General features: G+C 41.0%; 1 protein-coding gene across 3 annotated transcripts in view; it reads right to left on the bottom strand.

Moving 5' to 3' along the window:
• Window positions 1-16,070, bottom strand: part of RBKS (ribokinase) — a 66,881-nt gene that overhangs the window by 44,808 nt on the left and 6,003 nt on the right. For 2 of the 3 annotated variants that reach the window (XM_068676621.1, XM_068676619.1), the window contains exon 2: window positions 4,524-4,656. In XM_068676621.1, the coding sequence (XP_068532722.1) occupies window positions 4,524-4,656 (133 nt within the window). Of the gene's footprint in view, window positions 1-4,523; window positions 4,657-8,094; window positions 8,185-16,070 lie in introns of all 3 variants that reach the window. The other variant, XM_068676620.1, reaches the window with a different exon arrangement.

Below are 16,070 nucleotides of genomic sequence, written 5' to 3' on the forward strand. Positions count from 1 at the left end.
AGAAGACCTGAGTACTAGCTAGTGACCACACAAATCAAACCCTACAAAATTCCACAAACCCTACAAACTTGTAAAACAGAAAGTGTCACAGATAGATGATCCTTCCCCCCCCCCCCCCACTTACTCTATTGCATATCCATGTTTTGAAACATATTTCCATTTCCTACAACCTCTATATGGGATTTTTATAAAGCATTATTAGGGATGGTCCCAGTCTTTTACCAAAGGAGGACAGCAATGTAGGTTAAAACAGTCTATCCAGATGGAACATTCCTCTAATAAATGGAGGGGGAAAAAAACAACATAAACATTTTCTTTGGTCACTGTGCTATTCATTGTTTGCATATTAGAATATGTCTGTATTTCTGACTACTCCCAGTTTGCCAGACAGGGCGGGTTGTCAGAAGCTGCATCTTCGGACTGCTTTTGTCTGGCTGACTGCAGCCATCTGCAATTTAAACCTGAATTGTGCTCACCTTTGCAGCCTGACAGATGTGCTGTTGGAATGCGTTCCACCTGATGGTATCATCTTCTCCCTCCCTATCTGCTACCAAGCTTCTGCACCAAAGCTCAGGATTTGCTCAGTTATTTCAGAAATGAAGTATTTCGTAACTGTTTCCCAGAAGCTCAACTGAAAAGTGCTTCCTTCAGCTCTGGGTCCTATATAATTAACAGACAGACACCCCTTATTGTTCAACTGTTCTAATAACTGAGAACAGACACGGCACTTCTGCTCACAGCAAGGGATCTCAGTGCTGGAGGAAGGCCCTTGGAGGGGTCTCCAGGGAGGCCCTTTTCCTCTGGAAACTTTTCTCCATGTTAGCTCATCAGCACCCGACCCAGTTAATCCTAGTGCCTTTGAAGGGTTTATCTTTCCATTCAGGCTTTACCCTCAAGGAAGGCAGAGTATTGGGCATCAGACTCATTTTAGATTAAAGGCATATTTACTGACCATGTCAAATTACTTAACACTGTTTTAAATATTTTCTGCTTTTGCTCAGACCCTCCTAGATGGACTATTGATGAACAGAAAACTAAACGCCTTAGTCTGCTGACCACAGAACATTACACGTGCTGAAGTAGCATTTCTTTTTTCTTGATTTCTTAGCAGTTTGTATAAGCATGAGGGTCACATGGTTTGCACATTAGAAAAGTCGAATTACATCAATATTTTTCAACCTGGCGTTTCCTTGCTTACCATCATGTTTTCCATATGCAGTTAGGAAAGCTGACTGGTATGGTAACAGCTAAAATTCTAGCAGCTTAAGAGAATCAAACTCATCTGCACCTGAAAATTAATTACAACAAAAACATGTACCTCTTAACAATTTTTTCATCTATTCTATATACATGTTTTCTGAGAGTTTACTCTTTCTCTTGTTTTGAGAATTAAACAGGTACTAAACACAAAAGGAAGACTAATACAAAAGGAAAAATCAATTGGAGATAGCCATTACACTCTGGGCTGTGTCTTAGATACGTCTAAGTTCTTACAATTAAGTGAGGTTTCGGGTTTACAGCACTTTGTCTTAAATTTGGCTTACAGATCATCTAAAGACAGGAGGAGACAACACAGCATCATAGTCCAGCACTTCCTATTTCTGAGTAGGAATCAAATGCAGCCAGGGATTAAGTAGAATTTAGTATATGCATTTATCAGGCTGGTCCAATGTCCAGTGAGAATCATCCCAAATTGTTTGTCAGAAGAAAAACGGGACATTTTTCAGTACATGCAATGTCAACCTTCTTCCACGCTCTTTATCTAGGATACTTAGCAGATTTTTTGGTAATTGCCACTACAATGGGGAGTTTGGACCCCCCTCAAAACCTCTGTGCTTTTTCAGCACTGCAACAGGTTCTTGTCTGAACACGAATGACGCATTTTTTCTCTTAGATCCTTTAGTTCCCTGACTGCAACCTTGCACACTTCTCAGAATCACTGTCTTTCTTGTCTTTTGAAGTGGCATCTATTCCACCAATATGGTGTTTTACTGTACTGAGCAAACTGAGTGAGGGAGTTTAAGACCAATACTGTGATAGATATTGATAACCCAGAGTAACAGCAGTCACTTCATTGGCTTCCAGGCAGGAAATCGAATAGCGTTTGCATTTCCACTAGCCAAACCCAGTATTTGGATTTTAATTAAAATCTACAGCATTCTGTGGCATCTCTGGTTATACCTACAAGTCATCCTAAAACTCCCTTTCTCAAACCATCAACGGATAGTCACTGTCTCTCTTTTATGCTTTAAAGCTCTCAGGTATGAGAAACGTCTTTTCCTTGACCTGAGATGCTTATGTCTCCTCTTGTTGATTAGATCCTCTGTCTAAATTACAGCCCTTGTAGGAGGATGCCACACTCCAGTGGAATGTCCCTCTGGTACTGATACTGATTCCATTCCCACAACTTTAGACTGCAGAAGCAATTGCTTCGTGTTGGGAATTATGACCAAAACATAAACATGTACTGAAAACAGAGTGCATGTGAAAGGCAACCTGGCTTTAAGAACCACCACATACTTAAGATGACTTCTTAAAGTAAAAATTGAATTGTAACATCACATTATTACCTGACTCTTCTCAGTTATATTCAGCAAATGACTTTATACGGTGTCCTATTTTGCTGTGCAGATAAAAGACTGTACCGCTCTGAGATGAGCCTGTTTTGCCAGGCTATTAACTGCATTTTTAATTTAAAAAGTAAATATTAACTTCTAAATAAAAAATAAAAAAGGCTAAAGTTTATATGAGAAATCTGTCCTTCTCTACTAAGTCTTTTCTCCCATAAATGCACAATGAGAAAGAAAGAAAGAAAGAAAGAAAGAAAGAAAGAAAGAAAGAAAGAAAGAAAGAAAGAAAGAAAGAAAGAAAGAAAGAAAGAAAAGAGAGAAGAGAGAAGAAGAGAGAAAGAGAGAAAGAGAGAAGAAAGAGAGAAAGAGAGAAAGAGAGAAAGAGAAGAGAAAGAGGAGAAAGGAGAGAAAGATGAGAAGAGAGAAGAGAGAGAGAGAGAGAGAGAAGAGAGAAAGAGAAAGAAAGAAGAAGAAGAAAGAAAGAAAAGAAAGAAAGAAAGAAAGAAAGAAAGAAGAAAGAAAGAAAGAAAGAAGAAAGAAAGAGACAACTATGTTTTTCTGAAATAGCATAAATACGATTTTGGAAAGTAACTGGAAATTATACTGACTGCTAAATTTTATTAGGAATGCAAATGGTTCCAGAAACATGTATTCACTGAGATAGCTTAGACCATTAAAAAATAAAACAAAATTCACACTTTCAGTAGAAAAAAAAACGTTTAACATTTATCAGGAAATGTTAGCAGAGAATTCATTGCCAATTCATCTTGTATTTGAATCTGATCATTTTTGAATGCAAAGATGATCAAATTTATACTCAGTATTACAGAAGCATAAACATCCCCAGTATACATTTTTTAAAAAGAAAAAACAAAACAAACAAACAAACAAAAAAACAACACTGTAGAACAGCAACTAGTGACAATGACCCACAGAAATGCCTGAAGTTATAATTTAGATAGATAGGTACCATTCTTTAGCTTAAATATTGGAATGGAAACCAGTAAGAAAGGCTTCCTTGATGTCTCCAGTATTCCTCAAAAAAATCCCTGGCAGACAATGATCCAAGAAATTTAGCATCTTCCCCCAGCTATAGCAATAACAAAGTGTGTCCAGTCGATCTAAATTTTCATCTGGTTAGTAGTGGATAGACAGTAACGCTACAGAGAGAGAAAATTTGGTATTAACCTTAGTGATGATCACTCAAAACTGATAGCATTTAGTGGCAAAAATCAAAGAAAAGCCCTGTAAATATATAGCATCTGTCAGGCTGGATCAGCCTGATGGTCTGTAAGCCAGTCTTGAGAACCATTGTACATCAAAAGTTTCAGAGGAGTGAGCAAAAAATTCCCATAGCATGCAAAGGTGGTAGCTTGTATATCAATACCCCATCCTAATCGCAAGTAATTAGACAACGATTTAATTCTTGAAGCACGATATTTTATATTTCTTCCTGAATTTGTTACTAGCTCATCAATATTCGATTTTCATAATCAGCTACAAAGTAAACTGCTGGTTGACTACAGTGCCTAGCACCCGAACGTCATCACTGAAGCCCTGATAGTTGTAATGCTGGGGAGCATAAAGAGGAGGGGCTAGCACTCAAATTTTGAATATCTCAAATTCTCCCCAACTCTCTTTTCCATGGTGTATCTATCAATCTCAGTTTTGCAGTCTTTCTTTCTGTGCAATTTCTGCCAGATCTCTAGCCAACTACTCTTTGGTTCTGGCAGCGCTTTCAGAACAGCCTCCTGGTCACATTTCATGCTGAAATTTACAGCTGAAATAAGGAGAAGAAAGGGGAATTAGAGCAGTATTAAAAAGAAAAGAAAAGAAAACAAAACAAAAAAAAGTAACAAACCAAAACACCATTTCTGTAAGATACCTAAAGGTTGACTGGAGTTTGCACGAACATTTAGTTCAGCTGTAACCCAAGAGCAAGCCAGTGCTTACCTTGCAGATCAGCGAGGTCTTGGCCCCGAGTCGAGCAGACTGGACGCATTGATTGGCTCCTTTCCCACCAAAACCAATGAAAAACTTCTGTCCGAGGACAGTTTCTCCAGTTTTTGGCAATCGCGTGGTAAGGCTGTTCCAATTTAAAGCAATATTTACATGCGTTAACGACCGAAAATAGCAAGCATCTTCAAAGTAAGAGTTACATTCTTACAATCCTAAAGGCTCCGACAGGCCGTCAATAAAAATTAAAAAAGACTAGAAAAAAGACTAGAAAGACCCTTCAGGGTCTCTATTCTACAAACCACCAGTTTAAGTTTATCCCTTGCATGCCACCCCGTCAAGCTTCTCGTTTATTACTCAGGAGAGGGATTGCATTTCTGTTGTCAGTGTTTCATGTTTCTACAGGAAAAGAAGCTCTTGAGCCCTGCCTGGGATTCCCCAGCGCTAACACAATACAGATAAATAATAAATCTATAGGTCTCGCTGTTCACGTTGTTTTTCTGTAACATTCAGCGCAACTTTACATATTGTTCATTTAATTTCATTACAGCTAATTATACCTTCTTGAACCACCCGAAGTAATTTTTCACTTTGTTGGTGTTTACAGCCCTGAAAATCGTAGATCATTATCAAAACCTTCCTCCCCTCTGCTGCCACTCAGGCCACTGTACATATTCAACATTTCTTGTTTTTAGATCGAACTTTGCAACTTCTTACCATTTTGGTGGTTTTTGAACTCGCTCCAATTGCATTTACATTTTTCCGGGGACGGGTGCCCCGAACCAGATGCACTAATACAAGTGGAGACCCACCAGGGGTGTATTCAAGCCAGTCTGGTTTCATTCCCGTTTTGGAAAACAAAACAAAACAGAACAGAACTGTAATTTTGTTAACGCTACCAGATGTTTTGCTATCTCCAGCAGAAGCTGAAAGAAAGACAAGACACCACGAACCTACGGGGAAGAAGTTCTCTGAATGCAAAAGGCAAGCTCACTTTTGCCACTTCTATTAAAAATACGTAACTCAAAGCTGTGTTTGCAACACATGGATTCCCCAAGTTTCTGCCTCTTCAAGCCATACGCTCCAGGGACAAGGTCTAAAACCAGAATTCTTTCTACCTCTTAAGCTACAAATAAATAAGTTCATGGCACATGGAGAGAACTGAACCCATTTGGTGCAATGACGGGGAGCCCAGCAGGGCTCCCAAGTACAGCTAGTGGCACTCATTTCATTTCCAGAGATGCAGAGCCAGGTAACAGTCTGCTAGTAAATATTAAAGCCTTTTTAAATGAAAATGTAACAGCCTTTTAAAAGTAGACGTGTAAGTGCCTTGTATAGGTGGAAAGGGCTGCTAAGTTAAAACATTTTGCCCACAGCAGCATCTGGCAGCTTGTTTACAACAGTCAGCAACTAAGGTGTCAGGGAAGGAGGTGTAATGAGGGCGGCTAAGTAATGTTTACTAATAGCACCATCTATAATTTAGCGCTGTTTTCATCAGCTCGTGTGCCATCGGAAGCCAAAATAGCGGTGGTTGGGGACCAGAGAAGGAAGGAGGGCCACAAAACTCGGAGGGGGAAGCTCCTGTGCAGTCAGTGCCAGGCCATCGCGTGTGTGCTTCCAGAATCGTGTGCCAGTCAGCCAAGGAGAGGTGTTTCCCTCAGCCTTGGTAAGAAACAGTAAGAGCAGCTCTTGTATAATTCGTTTTATCCACAGATCTTGCTACACTTTAAAAAGCAGAACATTGTTATTCCTGTTTTGTGGGTGTGAAATTTAGGCAAGTCATTTTGCCTTTTTTTTTGCCTCGGGTCAGCCAAGAAGCCAGTGGCAAACCCAAAAATAGAGATCAGCTCAATCCACGAGCACACGCTGTCTTCTCATTTAAATTCTACAGTAAGTCGAATGGTATCAAGTCTCAATTCATCTTCCTTCCTTAGGGTGTTTTAGGAGATTACAGCTTATTCTAAATAGAATTTGTTTCCACAAAAAGCCAATATATTTTTAGACGAAGATTAACAATTGTGACATCCCAGCAGGCATCTGCTAATAGTGCTGCTCTGAGTTCATATGCATTTTCCAGAAGCATGTTCAGCCATACATATTCTTGTTTTAACAGTGGCTAGACCACGACTTGATTCTTCTCTCAGTTATGTTGGCATCGACACGCAACTCCAACGAAGGCAACGTAATTACACTGGTGAAAAAACAGGCTTGGTGAGATGAGGATCCGGGCCTCGGTGTTTCAAGTAGGACAGCAAAACAACAGCCTGTGGGAATCCAACAGCTTGCCGAAGACAGGAAGGTCACCTTTTTTATTGTTTTGATGAAAAGGTACAAGGCAAAGGGCAAAGGATCAAGTTGGAACAGCGATTTGTAATTAGCCTGTTTTAAAAATAGGCTAACAGACTAGGCACGAACACGCAGCAAGCTCCTGTAGCTCCCTGTAAACAAAAAACCCCACCTCACTGCATTTCTGGCGTGATCGCCCATCCTTCAGAGCAATTCTCCTCTCCAGAAGCCTGTTTTGTATCTTCCATATTAAACAAATTCAAAGCCCTGATCTCTATATATAGCCTGGAGGTTTCACTTTCACTGACACAGGTATTCAAGTTTCTTTCTTCCTGCGCCCCCCCCAATGTTGTTCTCTTGTCATTTAATTCTGCAACTGCACTAACTTTCGATTCACATCAGACAATTTTAATGAGCATTTCAGGCTTCTGTTATGAGCAGGCAATGATGAGTAATCTGTATGATTAAGGAACCCTATAAATTCTTGGCTTATTGATGGTACCACAAAGAATACTCATAATGGCCTAAAAATGATGAAACAGCTAATGTTACTCCAAAACCAGGCTAAATAAGTTAATTAGAAAAACTGTCACGCTGGTTTTCAGAATTGTTACATAAAATGTTTTGTAAAGCTATTTACAACTTCGACATAATTTGAAAACGCTGACCTGAAAAACTAAATTTAAGTTACTAGCCAACAGCCTGCTCTCAGCTCGTGTGACAAATCCTGCTCAGCTTTGAGAGGCTGAGTGGCACGAAGAATATCGATCTCCTCTCTTAGCAGTAACCAGAAAGTAAACCTGAAATCCCCTGACACGTACTCGATGGGACATGAAATAACTGAATAATGTTTTGGAAGTTGTGCACGGTGCTACTGAATCGTATTTACAGAGGAACTTTAGGCTGGAACATCCTGAAAGGCTTAAGACATTACAAATAAAGGAATATAGTCAACAACATTTCAAGAGCTTTTACAAAATGGTATCTAAATGTAGGAAGCACATGGCAACGCTACCCACAGGTTTTCATGGGAAATGAAGGATCTTACATCCAGTCATGCTTCAGGGGGTTGGGGTAAATAAAAGCACCCAAGTAAGAATTCTGCCACTGCAATAACTTCAACCCTTTGTCCAGTGTGTGCCACGAGTGCTCTTAAAGGCTAGAGCAGGTTAGCACATGTATTTTTAGACAGATGTCCCTTAAGGAGGGCAGCACTAGAAAAAGAACAGAGCCCTTTAGTACCTTGTTGAAGCACTGAATCAGAGGTGAAAGTGCAACTCACTGAGTCATTAACGCCACTTTCCATGGTATTCTGGGTTTTCTTGAACAGTTCCCATCTATGCAGTGACTAGATTGTCATCAGAGAAAGAGTCTGAGGGAAGGAGGAAGGGAAAGGGAAAGATGTACAGGAGCAGCATTTGCATAAACTAATCCTGAAATTAATCGTGGTTTGCTTCCGATTCCTGACACCTCACCGGTGTCTGTTCAGTGTTTTCAACACATGAAAGTACCACAAAGATGCATTTTTACCACCAGCCTAAGCTGCTGCAAAACCAGGCTGCTACAGTAGCATTTTCCCAATGTGTATCTTCCAGTGCCCTTTTTGCTCAGGGAGCTTACTAATGCAAAATCTGTGGTTTTGCCCCCAGGTCATTTTAATTAGGATCAGCAAACTGAATGAATCTGGTGTAGAGCAGGCAGGGTGGGCTGGGACAGAGGAGGAGGTGAGTGAGGTGCTACCTAACGAGCTAGATGCTACCTAACGAGGGTTTGTGTGACGAGTACGGTATGCTCAGCTCAGCAGGTATGTTGGAGAAGAGCAGAAAGCATCAGTGTGTTCCTGAGAAACGACGTGGTTTTGGTGTGCATGAGAACAGAAAATAAGTGAAAAAAAAACAAAAAACACTACATTGGCATTTCTCTTTAGAAAAAATAGGAAAAGGAAAACAATGCTCTCATCAGGCAATTCAGAGGGGAAGAGAATTTGTATGTCAGATGGGCTGTCACGTTATCTAAGATGATTGTCATGTGCATAGCAGCAAAAGAAAAATTCAAACTTTATTTTTCTCCTGAAGAAAGGTGAAGATAATCCAGGGTATCAAAATAGTAGCATAAATGCTGCATGTAAAAGTATCGTAATAAAACAGAACACAGTGCAGAAGGCCTAGAATTTAGCATTGATTCTGTTCTCTTTGAATCCCTGAAAAAAACTGGCTCCTTCTCCCCTCCTGGGAATTCCCTGAAATGGGGAAAATCCCTGTGAGATTAGAGTAGGTGTAACTAGCCTCTGTCTAGTACATACAGTTTGCTGGGCTTTCATGATCCTCTGAGCTGACAAATACAAAGGAAAGAACAGTTCTTGCCTCTAACTAGGAATATTAGTACATCGTTGTGGTGAAAAAGCCTCTGACCTCTTTTGGATCTGGCTTAATATTTTGGTTTAGCCTTGGTCTCTTTTGTCTCGCATAATTTTTAAAGATTTGAACATGTTCTATGGGAAAGTATCCGTAACGCTGAAACAAAAAGACCACAGTTCTTTTCAAAATCTGATGGTCTTGACTTGGTCGTGCTTTTATCCCTTTTAATAATCCACTAAAACTTCTTATTAGAAGGTAGAATCTTTTCAGGATTTATGAAGAGACTACCTCAGGAACTTAGTTAACTACAGCTTGATTCAACTACGGGGCTATCAGGTTCTAGGTTCTTAGCCTCACTTCAAATCTCTAATGATTGAAAAATCATTAGGAGACAATTAGAAATAATAGGAAATATTCTACGTATTCTTCCCACCATTTCCCTGAACGTGACAAGTCAGGACTTGAACGTGACAAGTCAGACAAGAACTTAACAAAAGGAAACTTTTCAGACACTTTGTATTATTGCTTATCATTTCCTGTATGTATGATGGTCTGGTACCTGCTCTAGCACACAATAATGAAGAGTGGAAAAACAGTGGAAAAATACCACCTAAACTGTTACCTGGCAAAATAATTGAGGGTTAAAGAACAATCCCTTCACAGGACAGTGCTGATGGACCGTGGCAGTGTGAGTTGCAAAAACGTTACCCCATCGTCCAGCTGAGGGTTTTTTAAAAACTTCTTTGATTTTTCACAACTCCAGTCTGTCTCTGCAGTGCAAACAAGTGAATGATGAATTGGTGCAGAGCAGCAGGAATCTCTTCAATCATGGAAAAGAGGTATTTTATCAAACACATATTTATATATATTTTAATATATAACCTGCAGAATGAGAACAGATGTCCATGGCTCTTCAATAAGAACTTCGATGAATATTTCTGCTGACCCACTGCACAGAAGGAAATTTTATCCCACTAGATCTTAAAAGATGTAACGAAGAAGGCACCCAGATGAATATCCTGAAGCATTTGCGGTAGCACACGGTGGTGCACGTCACTGAAATGGTATCACCAAGAGATCAAAATTCCTAAATTATGTTAGGAGTATGAAAACTTCAGCACAAAAGAATTATTTATTGGACTAACTGCCAAAAGTAAAAAGTTTTCTCATGGAACAATTAGCTTTTCCTCACATCTCTAGCAGTTAGCTTTTTGGGAAAAGGTGGGCACACTGATGCTTCCGTAATCTGTGGAATGTGTGATTCTGAACTTGAAGCTCTGAAGAGATTCAAAACCCCAAACCAAGCAGGAATGTATCTTCAGATATTTAAGTTCAACAAACATTCCATCATTCATACCAAACATCTGTTTTGTGTTTAGGAAAGATTGTGGAAATTTTCAAAATTACTACTCGCTAACTTTGTTTCCCTCCCACGTTGTTCTTCATTGATGTCTCTCGATTACATTATTTTTGGAACTGCAGTTACATAATTATTTTCAAGGCAATGTGATGGTGATGTTAGAATAGGCTGTCTGAAACATACTGTACTCACCCAGGACTGAAGAAGGCTGCCTACGGTTCCTACGCTGAGCAGAACATCGTATAATGATGAAATACCAGGCTTAAAGCAGAAAAAAAAAAAAAAAAAAACACACAACACAAAACAAAATAACCTTTGCAACCCAAGCAAAGGGCGATCTTTACGTGCCCAAGGATGGGTTTAGATATATGGATACCCCGGATATACGTACAGACAGGGGGACGGCAGGCTGGAGAGCAGCCTGTTTCACTCATGCAGAATAAAGATTGCCTGCTGACCCCCTTACAAATCCAGTCCTCTGTCTTTTCTAGGTAAAAATAAAAACCCTTCCCTGCTCCCCGCTGCCCTCCCCATTATGTATCGGCATTTTGTGCACAAGCATGTTGTGCTTTAGGAGCTACAATATTAAAAGCAACATCATGGATGTGTTTTCACTACACAGTCATCAAGACACAGAACAGCACAGCCCAAATGCTATTCATTTTCTCCAGTAAGAAGTTGCTCTAAAAGCTTGTACCCAAGAGAATAATTTTGACAAATAAGAAGTTTTTCATCAATTTTCTAAGTACAGTGCCTCCCACAGAATCCAGATGGGTCACAAATGAAAAGCATAAACAAAAGAATACTTAGCTTACATGTGCTGACCCAATTTGTCACAGATAAAAAAGGCAATCCATATAGGTAAAAGGAATATGCCAAATTCTCATGCTTTCACTAGACAAGTTTTTACTTTGAAACTAGCTTACCCTTGATTTACCAATAAGCTGTACCTGAAATTCTATCTAACTATAAAGGCATCTCCTACAGCCTTGGATTACAATAACATGAAGGTTGTGGGGTAAATATGAGAATCTGCAGTGTGAAGGGAGTGCTGGGGCTTTGCTGTCAGTGCTTACTTCAGCCAGGGCACGCAGGCACCTCCTCTGCCTAACTGCCTTCACCTTTTGTCCCATTTAAGTTCCCTTGAGAAAGACAGATGTCTAAATATCAGACGGATGCCAATCTGCATACCCCTGGCTTGTTACACCTGCCAGCAGACAACTCTCACGTCTCCAGTAACGCCCAGAATTTCATGAGCAATGGGGAATGAAAACTGAAGGAATATCTGCTCCTTTTCACTGCCTCGATGTGGAGCACTAATGAGCTCCAGCAGCTGCTTTTCCCCAACAGGTCATTTTCTCCTTCTGCCTGGCCAAAAAAAATAATAAAAAAAAAAAAAAAGATTGAATAATACTAGCAGGATATTCCCAATGAATAATACTAACGGGATCAAGCAATCAGAAGGAAGAAGGTACATTCACTCTCCTCACAGATAAGAACTTGGAAAAAGTCTATCTTTCCACCCAAGTACTGAACTTGATCTCTTTTCTTTTCATTTCCATCCTTTGTTTTCAGCCCTGGCCAATGCATCTTTTGCTTTCTTTCTGCTGTGTATACTATAAAGTTTTATGCATTTTATATAAACAGGGACCTGAGAGAGGATAGAAGTACAGAAAGTGATGGATAGAGTAAATTAGCAAAAGGGAGTTATGATTCTTTGGAAGCAATGTTATTTTTGGAAAGATGAGAGGCAGGAAAAGAGCAGTATGAAAAACAAGTGCACGGTAAGAACATGATGCAGAAAGATAAGAACAAGAGGTGGAGGCAAATAAGAGGAAATCATACAGGGTTCAGGGATGACATGCTATTGATCTACTACAGGGGAAAAAAGGGAGAAAAACGGACTAAAGTCAGAAATGGAAAGCAGAAATAATGAAACCCATAAGGGAGCACACAACTGATACATTCGGGAACATTACCACCTTCTTATTTTATAATTAGTTGTCACAAAGATCAACGTGTTCTCTAAAGCTGCACCTACTTAGGCAACACAGTGGTGAAAAATCTTCCTGCTTTTTCTCCAGGCTCCAGGTGGATGTTACTGGGCTGGGAAGGAACCAGGGATGGCAGCATCAGATAACTTACCGGAGCCTGATATAGGGGCTAACAACCGGAGCCTTATAAAAGAAGCAAACAAAACCTTACTAGCAAACTCCTACGGAAAGAACAGCTCAGACAGCTCCTAGAGGCAACAGCATATATATGCCTGCCCAGAGTGGTTTTACACAAATTTGTTACCAACGACTCCGTACGATTTTTCTTGCAGCTTTTGATTTGTGCCAGCAGCTCTTTAGCGTCAGGAGTACTAAAATTTACCCAAAGACATTTATGTCTCAAACTGCATCTAGGAAAACAGCTATTTGCATTAAGAGAACAGCCAGCAAGTAATTCGTTAACAAGACAGAAGAGAAGTATTAATCATATCATTCTGTGGCTCATTAAGGGGGGAGAAAATACAATAGCCTCAGTGCTGGGTGTTAAAATGCAATACATAACAATTGTATTTATTGTGGCAAACATTTTCAAAGGAGTTTCTTTAGAAAATCTCCCCTTTGACTGCAGTAATTCTTGTATGGCAAACAGCTCCAGACTGAAAAGGCAAGAGATGCATTATTTTTAATAGTCAAAAAGACGATTTCCAGTAAGGGCGTGGAAAATCCCCAAAACAATAAAAACCTGTGCAACTTATATGGTAAAAGAGCAGGGCAAGAAATTAGAGATACACTAACAACCTAATAGCCCATCTGTGTCATGAGAGTACAGCAGAAGCCCAAGGAACACCCTCAAGTACTGAGAACACCAACATCCAGTGCATTGCTGGTTTACATTTAATTATTTGCAGCTGCACAGCATCCAGGGACTCTACCAAAAGCAGAAGACCACAGAGCTATGCTGTCTGTGAAGGAGGCTGTTATAATGGGAAGCAACGGCCACGTGCTATTTGCACAGTGCTGAGACAAAATTCCTGTAGCAGAAATTAAAACAGACCCTTCACTCCTGGTGCTGATATTGGACAAGTGGCAAAAAAGCTTTTATCCCAGCAACCTCTTTCCCTGATTGAAAGGTTATTACTTTCTGGCTTTCATTGTCTTCATACAGAGGGATCACTCTGGGTTCTCCAGAGGCAGGTGGAGCCTCAGCACGAATGCAGAAGGATGGGGAAGCTGGATGCTGGGGCTGCTGTACCACCACCTCACTATATGCCCAGTAAATACGTGCCAGGTCCGCTGTGGCACTTCAGGCTCCAAAAAAACTGCATACAATAATTCTCTCTCTCTTTCCTTCTCTCTTTATTCCATTCCAGCCTGGCATCGCCTGGTTCTGTCTCCATGATCTGCAGGGGGAAAGGGAGCTTTTTTGTACCGTAGCATCTAACGTGGTAATAATTTCAGGAAGAACTTTTTCACATCCTGGATGTTCAGAGAAAATGGACACCAGCAAATGTTGGATGCAATTAGGGCAAAGCATTTTGAGATTTTCTCGTAACGCTCTGCCCCAGCTTATTTAAGCAGGTATTTTATGAGAGTTCAATTCTATTATGTGGGAAAGCGGGCAGGACAAAATGCGCTCAGGAGAAGTAGGCTTCTGTAATTAAAGTACACAACCAAAGAAACGGCTACCGATTTTGCCTCACGTTGCAATACCCCGACTGATGACCTCCTTTCTCTGTGAACTCTTATCTAATCTCTTTTCCCTCTCTCTTCGCACTTGTTTAGGAAATTCTACCTCCTTGGCTTCAGAATCCCTAAGTATTTGAAGGGACAAAGCCAGTAGTGCTGTGAACCCACCACTTTCAGCTTGCAGCAGGAGCCACTGCTCCAGCACTGGACTCATTTGAAATGAATGAATTTTATTTTGCCATCGCGGTGGTGCAACCAGCCTCTGCTGTCACCAAACCACGAGCAAGCACGCACACACACTGAGGAAGGCTCAACAAAGAGATTCAGCTACCGATAGCCGGCAAATAGGGCACGCATTAAAGAGATGAGAAGGCCGATAGGCACATTGTTCTACTTTTGTGGGTAGCGTCTAATAGTTTACTGACCTCCAAGGGGGAAAAATGCCAGTCACATGAGACTGGGAATTGGCGGCGCTGTGAGCGAAGCCAAGAAGTGGCTCTGAATAACATAAACCAAGGAGGAGTGCCAGAGTGTTTCAGACAAGTGCTCTTTGCGTGGCGAGAGAACACAAGATGGAGTAGCTGATTTTCTTCTCCCACTTGGAAAATACACCCCCAAAAACTTATCACCTGCTAGGATCAAAATGTTTCTGGATTCATTTACTCCATTACCCAAGTGAACTCTCTAGAGAATTAAGCAATAGTTTCCTTGCCTCATATGGACTAAACCTAAAAGCTTGGTAAACATTAGCTTTATCTCACAAACCATAATTTTTAATTGCTAACACACATAGGAAGGGCATAATCCTCCGCTGATGATATCATAGTCTACTGCCATGGAAATGACTGCAGTACCATAAACACAGGTTTAAGATGACCTCACTTTAGTAGGAAAGAGGGAAATTTCAGAGGAATGTGAATGGCATTGGGAATAAACACCCAGAGATACTGTGCAGTGAAAACACTCTCTTACTAGCTGGGTAAGTACAGAAGAGGAAGATGACAGCGAGGAGGGCAGCGTGGGAGCTCTCCTGTCCAAGCACCATACTGCTGCCTCTGGATTTTTGAGCACAGAGCCCTCTGAACTCGTGTCAGGGTTCCTCTCCATCAACCCACTGCAGACAGGAGTGAAATCCCTGCCCTGACAGGCTTACAGGGTAACCACATGAGTGTGAACAAAGCATGGCTCTGGGAACGCAGGGCAGGATCACAGAACAACACTGGAGCTGGAACGCTTCCTAGAATGAGTAAGTGCCTCAGAAGTGGGAGGAAGAGAACCATACAGTCTCTTGAAGCACACAAAATAACATGAAGTCAGACGCAAATTCAGAAGCACAATCTCAGGGTGGCAAGTGCTAAGCATTTTGGCAGCAGCTCAGGAAAATCCATATATTTAACCTTCAGCTCTGAAGTAACCAGAGAGGCGTCAAACAACTGCTGGATTGGAAGCTGCAACCTGGGGGTGAGCTCCGTGTCGCCGTGAGCTGGGAATGCTGAGGACCCTGCAGGACCCTGAGCTGGGATGAGAAAGGAGCTTGAGCTGGGAACAGGGAGTGGAGAAATGTAGAAGGCGATAATGATCTCACTTAAGGAGAACCTTTCATCTTGAAGGATCTCAAAGCAATTTACAAACTTAACCAGACCAGACACTGCAGCTGGTAGGAGCAGAAGCAGACATCTGGGAACTCATTCATGGGAAGGAGGAGGTAACAGAGGCCTTGCTGGGTGCTGGATCTTCCAAAACGCTGTTGCTGGGAGAAGATAGCAGGGCTAGAGCAGAGCTTTTCCCCACACCTTGCCAAGCAGCCCTGTGAGAAAGCTGCAGAAAGCAAGCAGGCAGCCAGGGCTGGCAGAAAGAGAAG

The sequence above is a fragment of the Anas acuta genome, chromosome 3 (genome assembly GCF_963932015.1).
Source record: "Anas acuta chromosome 3, bAnaAcu1.1, whole genome shotgun sequence".
NCBI classification, from domain to species: domain Eukaryota; kingdom Metazoa; phylum Chordata; class Aves; order Anseriformes; family Anatidae; genus Anas; species Anas acuta.